Source organism: Leopardus geoffroyi, chromosome C3 (genome assembly GCF_018350155.1).
Source record: "Leopardus geoffroyi isolate Oge1 chromosome C3, O.geoffroyi_Oge1_pat1.0, whole genome shotgun sequence".
Taxonomy (NCBI): domain Eukaryota; kingdom Metazoa; phylum Chordata; class Mammalia; order Carnivora; family Felidae; genus Leopardus; species Leopardus geoffroyi.
This window is the reverse complement of record NC_059338.1, coordinates 55707664-55724230: the sequence shown is the minus strand read 5'-3', so window position 1 is coordinate 55724230 and position 16567 is coordinate 55707664. Positions and strand designations below refer to the sequence as shown.

At 38.0% G+C, this 16567-nt stretch overlaps 1 protein-coding gene across 1 annotated transcript in view; it reads left to right on the top strand.

Annotated features, from left to right (window-relative positions):
• The window catches only part of PRRC2C (proline rich coiled-coil 2C), a 95779-nt gene that overhangs the window by 70186 nt on the left and 9026 nt on the right, over nt 1-16567 (top strand). The window contains 9 exon segments of the mRNA XM_045452936.1: nt 567-677; nt 679-756; nt 885-1136; nt 2709-2801; nt 6986-7087; nt 9825-10026; nt 12599-12802; nt 14472-14584; nt 14950-15086. Coding sequence (XP_045308892.1) covers nt 567-677; nt 679-756; nt 885-1136; nt 2709-2801; nt 6986-7087; nt 9825-10026; nt 12599-12802; nt 14472-14584; nt 14950-15086 — 1292 coding nt within the window.

Below are 16567 nucleotides of genomic sequence, written 5' to 3'. Positions count from 1 at the left end.
CCATATGCTATAATGCGAATTCTGCAAGTTAGATTAAGTTAGATTCCTGGTGTCTGGATTAGTGCCTTGCACAAAGATGCCACATAAGTTAGCAGTTTAATTTGATTCCTAAGTTGTGTGCACTCTATTACCAAACACAGAGTATTTTCATGGACATTATTTCACTTTCTTTTAAAGGAAAGTATGTGACACGTGTTCCTATCTTTCTTCTCTCCCTCATCCGTTTATTTGTTGCTGATGCTGTCTTTGTGTGTCTGTCGCTTTTACATTTGTTATAAATGAGTGAGTAACTTGAGGCTATGATTTGCCCACATTCAAACTTCTAACTCTTAAAGCCAGGACTTTAGAAACCGTAAGTCTTGTCCTGGTTTTCATTTTATGAGTCGTTTTTTAATACAGATGAGTAGTGGCTAAAGGAAAGTTCTCTTAAAACATGATCAGTGTCAGTTAATGCATAGATTGCTTCAAACCTCCTGTTACGAAATATGTGCTACATACATCATTAAGTCATCTTTGAACTCCGTTTGCTTTGATAATAATCAAGTTTTAAAATATTTTCTTCCTAGGGAACAAAGAATGGTCAAGAAAGTGGAGTTGAAATTGGCATTGACACAATTCAGTTTGGTGCTCCAGCTTCAAATGGGAATGAAAATGAAATTGTGCCTGTGCTTTCGGAAAAAAAACACTGACAAGATACCTGAACCGAAAGAACAACGGCAGAAGCAGCCTCGGGCAGGCCCTATCAAAGCCCAGAAGGTAAATATAATTCATATGAAAGCCACTAACATTTAAAGGAGAATGGTTAACAGTTTTAAAGTTGAATTAATTTTCAATGGATTGTCTTTGGTCGTGATGCCTTTTTGTCAAAAACATTGAATTTTTAGCTTCCAGATTTGAGTCCAGTAGAAAACAAAGAACACAAACCAGGTCCTATTGGAAAAGAGCGATCGTTAAAAAATAGAAAGGTGAAAGATGCCCAACAGGTGGAGCCAGAAGGACAAGAGAAACCAAGCACTGCTACAGTCAGAAATACAGATCCTGTAACAACAAAGGAAACCAAAGCAGTTTCTGAAATGTCTACTGAAATAGGAACAATGATTTCAGTCTCATCCACAGAATATGGCACTAATGTGAAGGTAGGCAACATGCAGTGGTGACCGGCTCGGTTGATGCAAACCATGTCTGAATGAGTGGGGAAAACAGCAATAATACTCTTCCTCTTCTCTCTTCCTTCATCTTTCTGCTTCTTCTTTCTTCTTTCTTCTTTCTTCTTTCTTCTTCCTCTTCCTCCTCCTCTTCTTTGGCTTGAGGCATATAATTCTATATTATAATTCTATAATGGGTTATTCTGCAGAGACTCTTTTATTGCATAGTATGTATTTGTGATCTAAAGAAATTCCTTATAATAAATTATTTCTTTCTGTGGAAATTTATTCTTAATTCTGGACTGAGTAGTTTAAGTGAAAAATGTGCACACAAGATTCGAATGCTTTTCATTGGGCTTTGACAGGCTTTGAAAGGATTGTTGTATGTTTATATTTTGTTAATGGTGTTACAGTGGAGCCTTACCTTGCCCACTAGTAAGATTTTGAAATTAGGAAGTAGGTCAAATCAAATTTTTAGTGACTCCAGGATAGCCAGTTTTCTTCCAGGGTTGCAGTAGATCACTTCCATTGCTTGAGCACCAGAGGAAATCATTGACTAGTGTTTAGGGACCTCATTGAATGAAAGGTGCAGATCTTTAAAAATACTCACTATGGAGGGGCGCCTGGGTGGCGCAGTCGGTTAAGCGTCCGACTTCAGCCAGGTCACGATCTCGCGGTCCGTGAGTTCGAGCCCCGCGTCGGGCTCTGGGCTGATGGCTCAGAGCCTGGAGCCTGTTTCCGATTCTGTGTCTCCCTCTCTCTCTGCCCCTCCCCTGTTCATGCTCTGTCTCTCTCTGTCCCAAAAATAAATAAACGTTGGAAAAAAAAAAATTAAAAAAAAAAAAAAATACTCACTATGGCAAGATACACTGAGTGACTTATATGGACCAATGCTTGTGGGAATGGCAAAATTTATACCTGCCCTTTTGTGTTCACTCTGGTTCATATACTCAATGAGAAGAAAGGTAGGTGGAAACTTTCATATTTGGATATTTCGTTCCTTTTAATTGCTATACAACTCAATACATGTAAACAAAAAACTCTGATGACCCAACTCTACCATATTTAAAGAACAGATTCATGAAGATAAACAGGTTTATCCTAAAACCTAAGTGCAACAACTAAGATCTTGACACTCACTTATCTATGTTGTATTTTGAAGAGAATAAAAAAAAAACAGTAGTTGAAAGTAAGCTGTAGATTAAGTATGAGAACCACATAGAGTTCTTTTAGTAATCCACAGAAATAAATGGTACTGTTGGCAGCCTCCTACTGTGCAATGCATGTAAATTTTTTAGGTTGTAATTGGAGTGTAATTGTACAGTATAGCAATGCATTAAAAAAAACTGTACAGGACCCCAGCAGTAGTTGAAATGTCACCCCTTCAGGGGTGAGTCCACGTTTGTTTTATCACACTGTTGCTTTTAAAGATTTGAGTAATTTGAGTCTTAAGATCTCCTCTTCTGCTTTCTCCAAAACAACTTTACATCTGTTAGGCTGTCATTAGAAGGTGAGTCACTAATTTAGTTTACAGTGTATTTTTTTTCTATTACTGCTCCACAGGAGTCTGTGACAGACTATACTACACCTTCTTCTTCTCTGCCTAACACTGTGGCTACTAATAGTGCAAAGATGGAGGACACTTTGGTTAACGATGTGAGTAATCAACTTCGGACGCTCAGGTTTGGTCAGGGACCTGCTGTTGTTACCTGATACATACCGTGTGACCGATACTTAATTCCTCTCTGGGAAAGGTCCTAGTCAATTTGTATTTTGGGGCATTAACAATAAGTACCAAAAATAGTCAAAGCTTAGGCTTAGTTTCATAAGTACTAATCCTGTTAACCTGGTTTTGGTTAAGAATTTTGTTCTTTCCCGGGGCGCCTGGGTGGCTCAGTCGGTTAAGTGTCCGACTTCGGCTCAGGTCATGATCTCGCGGTTCGTGAGTTCAAGCCCCACGTCGGGCTCTGTGCTGGTGGCTCAGAGCCTGGAGCCTGTTTCAGATTCTGTGTCTCCCTCTCTCTCTGACCCTCCCCTGTTCATGCTCTGTCTCTCTCTGTCTCAGAAATAAATAAAGGTTAAAAAAAAATTTAAAAAAAAAAAAAAGAATTTTGTTCTTTCCTTTCACATTCTACAGATCCAATAATTTATTTGGTTGATAATTTTGTTCTTAAATGAAACCTTTCATAATGCAGTGAAAGCTCACTCAATTAAAACAAAAAGAGTGTTGCCAAAGATTCCTTGTGTTTCTTTTTGAGCTTAAAAAAAATTACATTGTATCTTAGCAACATTCCTGTTGTAAAGATTGAGCTGTAACATATGTGTAAGTACTGTACTTCAGAAACTCTCAAATGCTCTGTTAAAAAGTGATAGTAAGGGGCGCCTGGGTGGCGCAGTCGGTTAAGCGTCCGACTTCAGCCAGGTCACGATCTCGCGGTCCGTGAGTTCGAGCCCCACGTCAGGCTCTGGGCTGATGGCTCAGAGCCTGGAGCCTGTTTCCGATTCTGTGTCTCCCTCTCTCTCTGCCCCTCCCCTGTTCATGCTCTGTCTCTCTCTGTCCCAAAAATAAATAAACGTTGAAAAAAAAAATTTAAAAAAGAAAGAAAAAAAAAAGTGATCGTAAGTTGGGGCACCTGGGTGACTTAGCTGGTTGAGCATCCAGCTTCGGCTCAGGTCATGATCTCGAAGTTCGTGAGTTCAAGTCTCACGTCAGGCTCTGTGCTGACAGCTCAGAGCCTGGAGCCTGCTTCCAATTCTGTGTCTCCCTCTCTCTCTCTGTCCCTTCCAGTTTGTGGTCTGTCTGTCTCTGTCTCTGAAAAAATAAATAAAAAAAATTTTTTTTAAGTGATAGTAAGTGACGTCAATTTGGCTGTAGTTTTCCAGAACAGCCGTGTTATAATTCAAGATTATGTTAAGTCGTTACAGTCCCTCATTTTGCCTAGTTCATTGACAGGTGAAAAATTATAAGCCCAGACAAGTTAGGTAACCCTCTGCAGTGGAAGAGCATTTTAGAGTTACACATGCGGCCCTTGTTATGGAGGGCAGGTGTGGTGGAAATTTGGTCAGTTGCTCTCTTTTTAAAATATACAATAAGGCTCATTCTTTTCAAAAATCTCCTTCACAGATATATTTAAACCTTTCACACAAAGGGCTTTAACTCTATCATTCTGAGAATAAAAATCTTAGGCCTTACAGATGTTTTTCCCTGTGCTTTCTAGTTTTACATCTGGCATCAAGTATATAGAATTTTAGAGACATAAAGTGCATTAGGGATCATTTAATCCAACTTTAGTGGTCAGGCCATAGGACTGAGGAAAAGGGAGAGAGAAAGGAGTATGTTGCATGTTTTCTGTTAGTGATAGGAGAGCTCCTCAGGAGCTGATTAATGTAATGTCTCCAGCTTTTCCATGTAATAGAGCCTCTCTTGATATACCAAATCCCTTTTCCCTTACCTTTTTGGAGATAGTCTTAAATTTAATTTCCTGTAAGAAGTAATGGGAAATTTGGAAAGAACAGAAAGACTCCCAGATAAGTGTGGATACCACTATGTTGATTATCAAATACTGAACCAGTAAGCCTCAACATAAAGTTGAATTATACTTTGTCTTCTCTCATTAAAAAAAAATTTTTAGATGACACTTTTTCAAGAAAGTATATGATGCTTTCTGCCAGACCACCCTCTAAAATTATGGTTCATGAAATATGAATAAGTTCTTAGAACCCTTAAAAGTCACTGAAAATATTCATGAGAGTGTTTTCATGGTTTCCGTGTGATCTGCAGTGCTAATCAAAGTGTAGTTCCTTGTGCATGCAGGATAACTAAAAGAGAGAGGCCCAGCCTGTGTCTGAGCAAGTAGTCTACATTTGCTTTTTAGCTGTGTATCCACAGCATGTGTGAAAACAGGAAGAACATCTTGGGTCAGGGAGAATTACAGGTGGTCATCAGTTTGGAGTGATTTCACAGTGGTGCTTATTTGTGCCAAGTATAGTGGTGATTCTGAACTTAACTAACGTAGCGTTAAAAACAAATGTCCTAGGGGGGCCTGGGGTGCTTAGTCGGTTGAGCGTCCAGCTCTCAGTTTCGGCTCGGGTCATGATCTCACTGTTCCTGGGTTCAAGCCCCTCGTTGGGCTCTGCACTGACTGACAGTGCAGGGCCTGTTTGGGATTCTCTCCTTCTCTCTCTGCCCCTCCCCTGCTCACACTCTTCAAAATAAATACTTTAAAAAAAAAAATGTCCTACATGGGAAAAATTTTAGGACCTTTTGAAATGTTCCTTTTTCACTCATTAGTGTGTTTGAGGGTTTTATGCATAGAGCTTTTGTGTTTTGAAAAAATTCTTGATAAAGGTTTATTCCCCTTATTAAGGCTTAATCTACTTATTTAAGATATTTAGCTGGTGTTTATTGGATAGTATTACTTAATGTTACAATCATTTTGAATCTTGAATCTTTGAATGTCTTGAAGATTTAAATGCAGGTGTTGGGGTTTTTTTTTTATTTTTTTTAATGTTTTTATTTTATTTTATTATTTTTTAATGTTTTTATTTTATTTTTTTGACAGAGAGAGAGAGACAGAGCATGAGCGGGGGAGGGGCAGAGAGAGAGGGAGACACAGAATCCAAAGCAGGCTCCAGGCTCCGAGCTGTCAGCACAGAGCCCGACACGGGGCTCAAACTCACAGACTGCGAGATCATGACCTGAGCTGAAGTCAGACGCTCAACCGACTGAGCCACCCAGGCGCCCCTGTTTGTTTTTTTTTAATTAATATTCCTAGCACAGCTATTTAAAAAATGTATAAAGTAATCTCCATTAAGTAGTCCATGGTATTCTCAATTTGTTAGTACTCCATAGTACCACACACAAAGCGATCTTAAAATGATTACCTTAAAATGCTCGCTAAGCATCTCATTTTATCTGAATAAGTGAACCATCAAAATCAATCATACTGTAGTAGATAATAAAATCTCAAGGTCTAGAGACTTAGAGGGGAAAAGATATGTGTGTAGAGTTTGTAATATATTCACGTTTCTGACAATATTTGCCATAATCATGTTATAACTAGAGCGAGCCAGCTTGCTCAGTGTAACAGGGTGGTAGCAATATTCTGTACTTTCCTCCCAATTTGACTTTTGTTTTTGAATCTAGTTATAAGAGTATTGACTAAATTGCAGGAAGGAGACTAATTTCTTAATATTTACATTATCATGTTAAATTCTTCTGATAGAACCCATGGGTCCCTGAAAATTTTAATGGAAACTATATTCCTTAGAGCTCTGCTACGTAATGTAATGTATGGTCTAGGAAGCATCACCACTTGGGTACCTGTTTGAAATGCAGGATTTTAGGCCTTACCCCACTCCAGCTGACTAGAATCAGCATTTTAATAACATCCCCTGGTGATTAGTGTACACGTTCGAATATGCGAGACAGGACACCTGGGTGGCTCAGTTGCTTAAACATCCAACTCTTGATTTTGGCTCAGGCCATGATTTCTTGGTCATGGGATCAAGCCCTGCATCAGGCCATGTACTGCCAGTGTGGAGCCTACTTGGGATTCTCTCTCTCTAAATAAATTTAAAAAAATTTTAACTGCCTTTGAGTGTATACCTTATATTTGGAACAGATCTTTTTCTTTAATAATATGCATTAAAAAAGCAGATTGCATTTCTCTAAGATGTCCAAAAATATCAATTACCGCAGACACAATGTAACTCTAAGTAATGAAATATTCCTGTTGGCTCTGATGAAAAATAAACACCCTTAAAGAGTACTTTAGCATTCTCCGTAATGGGGCTTTTGTAGCAACTTTGATGATGATATGTGTTGCCTACCTTTTCAGGTGCCCCTGCCCAACACCCTCCCCCTCCCTAAGAGGGAGACTATCCAACAGAGTTCCAGCCTCACTTCAGCTCCTCCCACTACTTTCAGCCTCACCTTCAAGGTATGTACGTCCTTCTCTAAAGGTCCTTGATGAGTGCATGCAAGGGGACATACGTTAAAAATATTCTTTTGGTATTTTTACTTGTTTTGTGTGGTAAGCAACACTACTAAGCTGAGGAAATAGTTATGTCAAATTATACCCTAAAATTTTATTAATTTCTAAATCCACTTTAAAGTGAGGCATGTTACAGTTGCGAATTTTGTGTTAAAAATACAGGAGAGCACTTAAATTCCGTGTTTGTACTGAGTCCCTCTCAGGGACCATAGTTTTTGGATACATCAGTTGTGTACAAAACAAACCAACTAGCTTGGTGTTGCATGGTTTTTTATCCTAAGTACCAGTAATGGTAAGACTGTTAATTTTCTATCTTTCCTGTAAATCATGTGAATTGAATGAATGCACTGTAATAAGTAGAATATTTTATAATGAGGTAATTACAAGTGATTTTGATTTGATTTTTGTTGGATAATTTTGAATAAGAGGGCAAAAGAGATAATAGACAACACACATTTTTTTTATATCAAGAAATTTAGGCTTGTTTTTAAACCTCCTTTTGTGTTTATAACTTTGAGCTGTGTCACTGACGCTTTTTTACAGTTGAGTTGAGAATTTTAAATCAATTTCCACTCACCTCCAGATTAGTCAGGTTTTTTTAAAAAGCACAGACATGAAATAACGTGAAGGTTTTTTAAAGTGTGTATGTTTATTCCATTGGTGCTGTTTGTTCAGTTCTGTAATTTGGGCAAGTATAACCTCTATAGCGGGGCCTCCTAATGCTGCATTGGTTGACAGCGAATCTTTGATGGTCTTCAGGAGAGGGGGAGACATGTTGGCCAATGTTCAGTTCTAGAAGTTTGAGACTAAAATTTTATGAGGTAACCATTCTGCTTTGTGTCAGCCCCCATCTTTCCCCAGTCCTTCCTCTTTATTACCAGTTCCTACTCAGCCATTGTTTTTCCACTTGAAGGACTGTCTCAATCTGTGTTTTATACTGTGTCTTAATGTGTGGTTTTGACTGTATGCTATTCAAGGCTAGTCTAATTTCACATAGGCAAATATATCATCATAAATTCTTTAGGCCAGTTAATTCTTCAGAGAACCTATTCAACACTGCTTTTCACTTAATGTTTTTGACATTCCAAGAAGAAATATACATTTAAAATTCAAATGAATTTAAATTAAATGTCATTAGCTTAAAACTTCTCTAGTTTCTTTACTTTTACTTCTTCTGACATCTCTCTTTAGTTGGGTAATATATGAGTATAGAAAAGTTCTATTACATGGATTTTGTTGACAGTTTTTGTCAAGGGGAAAAATTAGTACTTTAAAGTTGGTATTTCAAAGACCTACAACATCTTAACCTATGGCATTAAAAATTGTTACTTGATTTTTTACAGCCGAATTTTATAGATTACTTTCAGCATTTTTTCTTGGCCCAGTATTTTGACCAGTAGGTCTAAAAATGCCACAATCTGTGTATCTGTTCCTTCCTGTTGAAGATCTACATCTGTGCCATCCAGTTCAGGATCCACTCGCCACATGTAGTTAGTAAGCACTTAAATGGGCTGGTCCAAGTTGAGGTGTGTGCTGTAAGTGTAAAATAGACACCAGATCTGAAATGTTAATATTTTTAAAAATTAAAACATGTCAATTTTTGTGTTGATGTGTAATTTTTAATTTACATTGTGGATACATTGGGTTGAATAAAAGATGTTATCGATATTAGTATTACCTCTTTAGTTTTTCAAAATGTGGCTATTAGAAAATTTAAGATTATGGGGCGCCAGGGTGGCTCAGTCGGTTAAGCGGCCGACTTCAGCTCAGGTCATGATCTCGCGGTCCGTGAGTTCTAGCCCCGTGTCAGGCTCTGCTGACAACTCAGAGCCTGGAGCCTGCTTCAGATTCTGTGTCTCCCTCTCTCTGACCCTCCCCTGTTCATGGTCTGTCTCTCCCTGTATCAAAAATAAATACACGTTAGAAAATTTAAGATTATATATATGGCTTGCATTTACATTTCTGTTCAGTAGCACTGGTCTAGGTAGATGAAAATGCAACCTGTTTTTACATTTTAAGAAACTAGGAGACTACAGGTAAATCCCGTAGTCACAAATTCAAATGGCAGCAGTCAGTATCTGAAATGCTTGTTGAGGTCTGGGTGTAAAACAAGACCTATTTCTACTGCACCCAAGCCTAAAACCTATCTGGTTACTTTGCCTTTTAAAACGCTGAACATAAAACAGCCAAACAAAAGGTGCCTGTCATCTGCCATTTGACAACTGCCTTATACAGAAGAAATAGGTATTTATGGAGGGCCTTCAGTGTCTTTCCAACTGGAGTCAGAGCCTTAGGTCAGTCCTAAGGGGCAGGACATTTCTGTTTCTTTATTCATCTGGAGGGGTGGGGACTCCTATGGACATGATACAGGAGCTTTGGCTTTATATTTCACTGACTTCTTTGCCAAAGCTGTCAACAAGCTCTCTTTAGATACACAATTACAGCCTACTGCCTCCCATTTAGAGCAAGGGAACAAAGATAAAGGGGAAAGTGAAAGGTTTGAAAGCCTTAGGATTTTAATCTTTTAAATTTTTGCAGTTTTTTTTTGAAGGATTGTATTTGGAATTTATTTATTTATTTTTTATATTTGGAATTTAAATATATGCACATATGTGTATGTTGGTATGTGTAGTCTGCATTCGATTTTTTCCCCCCTTTAAAAAAAATGTCCATTTTATTACAGATGGAGTCGGCACGTAAGGCATGGGAGAATTCTCCAAATGTACGGGAAAAGGGGTCTCCAGTAACTTCCACAGCACCTCCAATTGCAAGTGGAGTCAGCAGTAGTGCCAGTGGGCCCAGCCCTGCTAATTACAATTCATTCTCAAGTGCATCAATGCCTCAGATTCCTGTTGCTTCAGTCACTCCCACAACATCACTATCAGGTAGAAGGTTTTATACCTTTCCTTTAAATGTCTTAATTATTTAACATTTCCTATGATCTTTTCCTGTTTACTATCCCCAAAACCTACTATTTTTAAAATATTTAAGACTGCACAAGGTCTGATCATTAGCTGTTTTGTAAACTCTTCTTGCCCACCCCCATGCCCTCCTGTGTGCTTGCAACAACCCCCCCATAGATACTAATAAGTAATTGGCGAAAAATGTTTATCTTTTTCCTCTAAATTTTTCTATAAAATTCACAGTTGGATTTTTAGTTTTTAACCTATATATATAGCTAATAGTCCAATTCAGAAATAACAAAGAATCACACGAGCTGTAGATTTTTGTGATCTGTATCTAATTTGAAGGAATTGTTGGCCTAAATCTATTGTGATGACGTGTTATTTTCTGGTGAAGAATTAGGGGTAAAGAATTTCCAGTCTGTTATTTGACGAGATATCTAGTGGGTTTTGTTTTTTGTTTCATCTGTTTTTAAGGAGAGTCCATGAACACCCCAGGTTAGAAAGTGTTTTTCTTCCTTAAATTTTTTGCTAGTATGTAATCCTTTCATTAAACTATATCTCATTTGGGGACTTTACAGTTCTTAAGTAATTACATTTCTAAAATGCTCGACTCTAGGAAAGTACACCCTTTTACCATATGTATAACCACGTTTCTTATATTGAAAACAAATTTCATTTCAAGCTTTCCCACTATTCTGTAATGTTTTCCAAAGCAACAGAAGCTGCTTTGCAAAAGACATAAAATAATCCAGCACATAATTTACTTTCTTTGGTTCTCATTTAGTGATTGCACTACTGCCTTTCAATATTCTGGCATTCTATACCAAAAGAATTGGTCTTTAGAATATACTACAGTTATTTTGGTGTTATCAAAAGTATGAATCAAAAGTATGTATCAAGACAAGCATAGAGATTCAAATCATAGAGTATTCTATTTCTCTTCCCTCTTTAAGACCCTTTCAAGCATTCCCTACCATGAATTTGTAAGACATCTTCATTATACTTAGCATTGTACCCAGTCATTTGGGTGGATAGGAGTTGGGACTGTAAAGCAACCAGGAGGGGAGTGTGGTGGGGAGATTAGGAAATAAAGGGACTGGGAAGGTTCCTACATCTTTCTTTGGACCCAGCTTGAACAACGCAGGGGTTAGGGGCATTGACCCGACCCTCCCCCGCGCAGTCAAAAAACAAACAAAAACAGACAAAACAAAACCCCAGGATAACCTTTTCCCTAGGTATAACTTTTGACTCCTCCCCTCCCCACCCAAATGAACTACTAATAGCCTACTATTGACCAGAAACCTTACTGATACCATAAGTAGCCGATTAATACATACTTTGTCTGTTACATGTGTTATATACTGTATTCTTGGCAATAAAGTAAGAGAAAAGAGAATGTTACTAAAAAAAATCATAAGAGAAAATACATTTACAGTACCGTACTGTATTTAATTCTGGGGCGGGCGGGGGGAAGTCTATGTGTAAGTGGAGGGACCGCCCCACACTGTTCAAACCTGTGTTGTTCAAGGGTCAAGTGTACTTCTTTCCTCCAGGTCTGGTTCCCCCACACTCTCCTCGATTAAGATAAATTTTTATACTTCCTGCCCAATTATCCTACTGCTAGAAACTCAAGTGGAAGGAAGAACAAACGTACCTTGATCTTGATCCTCTCTTAGAACATCTTTTGAAGATGATGATGATTACATCTCACTTTTTAATCAAATGCTAGTATTGTCATTCCTCCAGTGTTACAGTCATTAAAGCTCACTGATCTACAGAACTAATTGATCCCTCAAGATCTTAAGTTTTATAACTCTACTTATTTACTAATAATTTGTCTTTGTTTTTAAGGTATCATCACATACCTGTATTTTGCTGGTATATATACCAGGAGGGAGGGAACTGACTATAACCTTAAGTTTATATGACTTTTAAGAGCACTTGTGATCTCTAAAGGCTCCTTTTACATTAATGATTTTTAAGGTGCAGCACTTTGTTCTTCTATATTCTTAATGCCTATGCTTGACCTTAGTAGATGTTTGTAAATATTCATAAATGAATGCGGCTCTTAAGATTACCCTTAAGGTATTTTGCTGGAAAGAAGAAAAACTCTAACCTTTTGTTTACGTGACTTTTTAGGAGCAGTTGTGATCTCTTTAGATGCATTTACATCCTTAATTATTCATAAGGTGCAGCATTTCATCCTTCTGTCTTGTTACATTTAGCCTAGCCATAAATGAATGAAGCTCTTGACCTTCCTTTTCTTTATGATGATTAAACACTATTAGTTGGAGACCAAACTGTAACAACCCTGTAGGCCCTTGGCCACCTTATTTTATGAGTAGTATTTTGAAATTGTCTTCTCTTTGTATTTTTTTATTGTATATATTTCCCCAAATTTTATAGTCTTGTTTACATTTGGTGATTGTTACTTAAGTACGTGGGGAACATAAACATGAATTTGCCAGTTTCCAGCTGGTGCTTGAGTTACTTTACAGTGAACAACAGTGGCACTTGAAAATATGCTACTTTCCCCCTCTCCCATGTATAGGAGCTGGTACATACACTACCTCTTCTTTGAGTACAAAATCTACAACCACATCAGACCCTCCTAATATTTGTAAAGTGAAACCCCAGCAGTTACAGACAAGCAGCCTACCTTCGGCAAGTCATTTTTCACAGTTAAGCTGTATGCCTTCCCTTATTGCCCAGCAACAACAGAGTCCACAAGTCTATGTGTCTCAGTCTGCAGCAGGTAAGATTTTTGGGCTTGGGTATAGGGAATTTAGAAAATGAAGACTTTTTAAAATGCTTATATTTTCTCTTTTTCAAAGTAAAAAAAAAATTTTGAGCTTTATTTTGAGAGAACGTCAGCAGGGTGGGGAGGGGCAGAAAGGGAGGGAGAGACAGAATCCCAAGCAGGCTCCACGCTGTCAGTGCCCGACACAGAGCTCAGTCTCACAAAACACGAGATCATGACCTGAGCTGAAATCAAGAGTCGAACTCTTAGCCAACTGAGCCACCGAGGCACCCCTCAAGTTTAAATATTTTTTTGATCTGCTTTGCAAATTTGTTTCCTCATGGAATTTAATGTTATCTCTCCTTGGTAAGTATTCTGGGACTCTTAGCAGTTCCTTATACATATGTTACAAATATATTAGACAAATTAGTGTCTAATAATTGGCAAAATAACTTCTGCATTAGATGTTATTCCAGTCAAGTTATAAAAGTTTGTTATCTGAAACTTGACAAATTGATAATAAAATTTGTGGGGAAGAGTAAACTAAGATTAGCAAAGAAGAAAAAAATAAATGAACACAGTCTATTTCTTGCCTTTCTATTCAAAGAAAGTCATTTTCTATGTGGAAGATATAAAGATTGATTTCTTTAAGGGTCACAGGTATCAATAGTTTCTTAATTCATTGCTGGTGAGCGTATAAATTGAACCTAATTCTTTTAGAAAAGTATCTCAGAATATTCTATGTGTATGTACTTAACTGTAGTGAGAGTTTTCACACTTAGGAATCTTATATAAATAAATTTCTCTATTAATAAGAGATACATGTATGAGAGTTTTTATTGATTGCAATATTGTCTATAATGATGACAAATTAAAAACAATATGGGAACTTCTCCCAAACATACTATTATACAAAAACAGCAAATCACAAAATAGTTTATATAATATACAGAAATTTGTTAAGAATCTATACCAAATTCTTTCAGTTATTAAACATCACTTCCTTTGAACTATTAAATTCCTTAATTAGATATAAAATTAGAGTAGGTTTGCCAGTAAGCAGGTAGGTTCATTTTCACTTTTAGTAGATCAGGTCAAATTTTACTAGTTTATACCCCATTGGCAGTATATGAATATCTGTTTTCCTATATCATCACAGGTACAGTTGACCCCTTGAACGATGCAAGGGTTGGGATGCTGACGCCCTACACAGTCAGAAATCCACATACAAGTTTTAGCCCCTCCCCCCCACATGTAACTACAAATAGCCTACTATTGATCAGAAGCCTTACTGATAAACAGTTGATTAATACATATTTTTGTATGTCATATGTATTATATGCTGTATTCTTACAATAAACTAGAGAAAAAGCGTTACTAAGAAAATTGTAAGGAGAGGAAAAATGCATTTATAGTACTATATGGAATTATTCGAAAAAAATCTGCATGGTTCAAACCCATGTTTTTCAAGGGTCAACTGTACTAGAGTTTTGTTGTTTTAATTTGCATATACCTGTCTGCCAGAAGTTTTGCATCTTTCTACATATCTAGTTTTTCCTTGGCTGTAGTAATTTTCAGAAGGCTCATTTAATTTGAAATCTTCAAGATTTAGTTTTTAGTTACTATTTGGAAAATTCTGAAGTTCAGACACTGACTACTGCTTGTTTTTCCTGATGGTCTGTAGCTCAAATCCCTGCTTTCTATATGGACACGAGTCATTTATTCAACACCCAACATGCACGCTTGGCCCCACCATCCTTGGCTCAGCAACAAGGCTTCCAGCCAGGTCTTTCTCAGGTAAATACCACAGACGTTTGTTTCTTGGCATGCTAATGGTGTAATGGTTACCTTGGGCTACAAATAACAGCCTCTTTGAAGTTAAAATCTTCTGTTGACAACATGGGACAATCCACGATTACTTTGATATGTACTGGCCAAATTTTCACACTTTTCCCAAATTTGCCAAACCTTAGTGATTAACAGTGTAGAAAAAGTAATGTATTGAAAGGGAAATTTAGATGTTTACATTTGGTTTCGTTTGAAAAGGGAGCTGATATGCATGGCATTGTTCTTTTATTCTTTTCATATCTCAAATTTTTATTTTCCCAAGTGTTGTGATTTGTGTATATGGTGCTCACGTATTGTTTTTTGTTGCATTGCAGCCAGCCTCAGTTCAGCAGATTCCGATCCCTATTTACGCGCCACTGCAAGGGCAGCATCAGGCCCAGCTGGGTCTCGGTGCTGGACCTGCTGTTTCCCAGACTCAGGAGCTGTTCACTTCCTCACTTCAGCCGTACAGGTACATGCTTTTGTGACCGCTGGGCCTTCTTGCCATATCCCTACTGCTCCTTCCTCCCCCCTTCTCCCCACCCCCCTCCCCCCCCAAGCTAGGATGACCCTGTTATAAAAGAACGTTAAATGATTATATGTCATGAGACTCAGCCTCTGGTAATTTCAGTCAAGACTTTACCTAACAAAATGAGACCTCAAACCTTCTTGAAGATGAGGATAACAACAATCCCAGAACAATTAGAAATCACAGAAAATAGCTGCTAACGGACCTAAAAAGGCTCCCTGCCATCTTGCTGCAACAACTAGAAATCTACACCTGCTGTGGGGTGTGAGCCGAGACCTGGCAGGTGACAGGAGTATGTAAGGGGTCAGGGTTTAGGATGGGGTGTGATTAAAGAGAGAAGAGCAGAGTGTCAACAGAAGCGGTGGTGAGAATGGTGACAAATATAGAAGAAACTGTTTTTTTGATCAAGGAAATCTTTTGATTGGTATGAGTTGCTCGAAACATTGTTGCAAAGTTTGCAGCTACTTTCCAGCTGTGCAATGATGAGCGATGTCATCCTTAGCCGTGGGAGTTGGAGTAGCTGTGCACTGACGGTCTGTGTCTTGATCCCCATCTTAACGACTGTCTTGGAAGATGTACTTCTTAAGACCAGGACTGTTCAATAGAAATATGATGTACGCTGTGTATGTGATTGTGGCTAATGACAACCGTATTAGAAGGCACAGGTTAGCCTTTGAAAGCAGTTGTTTGTATTCCTACATCATTCTGCTACTTCTTGCTCTCAACCTAATCAGCATAATGTTTATTGATATGGAATCCCTGAATTAACTTCTGCCATGACAAGGCAGTTTATAACAGTATGCTTATGTTTTCCCATTTTGTATTTGAAACATAGACCTTCTAAAGATTGGTCGTGACTCCAGCCTAGCATTCCTGCTTAATGGCTTTTGTTTCTGCCACATATGTCAGCTTTAACAAAGCGTAATATTATTTATGGGTAATATTGTCTTTAACTCACTACTTTGATCTAGTTACTTTTTATCTTAGCATTTTTAAAAATATAGCTTGAAGGCCCCTATCCCAGAGGTAAGAGGGTAGTCTGAAGTTAGATTTCAGCATTGTATTTTTTGTTTAACCATTCAGATATGCAATACAGTATTATTAACTATAGTTACACAAAATTGGAAGCAGGCTCCAGGCCCTGAACCATCAACCCAGAGTCCAATGCAGGACTCGAACTCAGAAACCGCAAGATCATGACCTGAACCAAAATGGGATGTCTAACTGACTGAGCCGCCCAGACACACCCCTCTCCTACCATGACTTACTTTATAAGTAGCAGTTTGCAGCCTTTGGCCATAATACTGTGTTGGGCATTTTAAAGTTGCTGAGAGGAGTGCCTGAGTGGCTCAGTCAGTTAAGCGCCCGACTCTTGATGTCAGCTCAGGTCTTGATCTCACGGTTTGTGGGATCAAGCCCCGAGT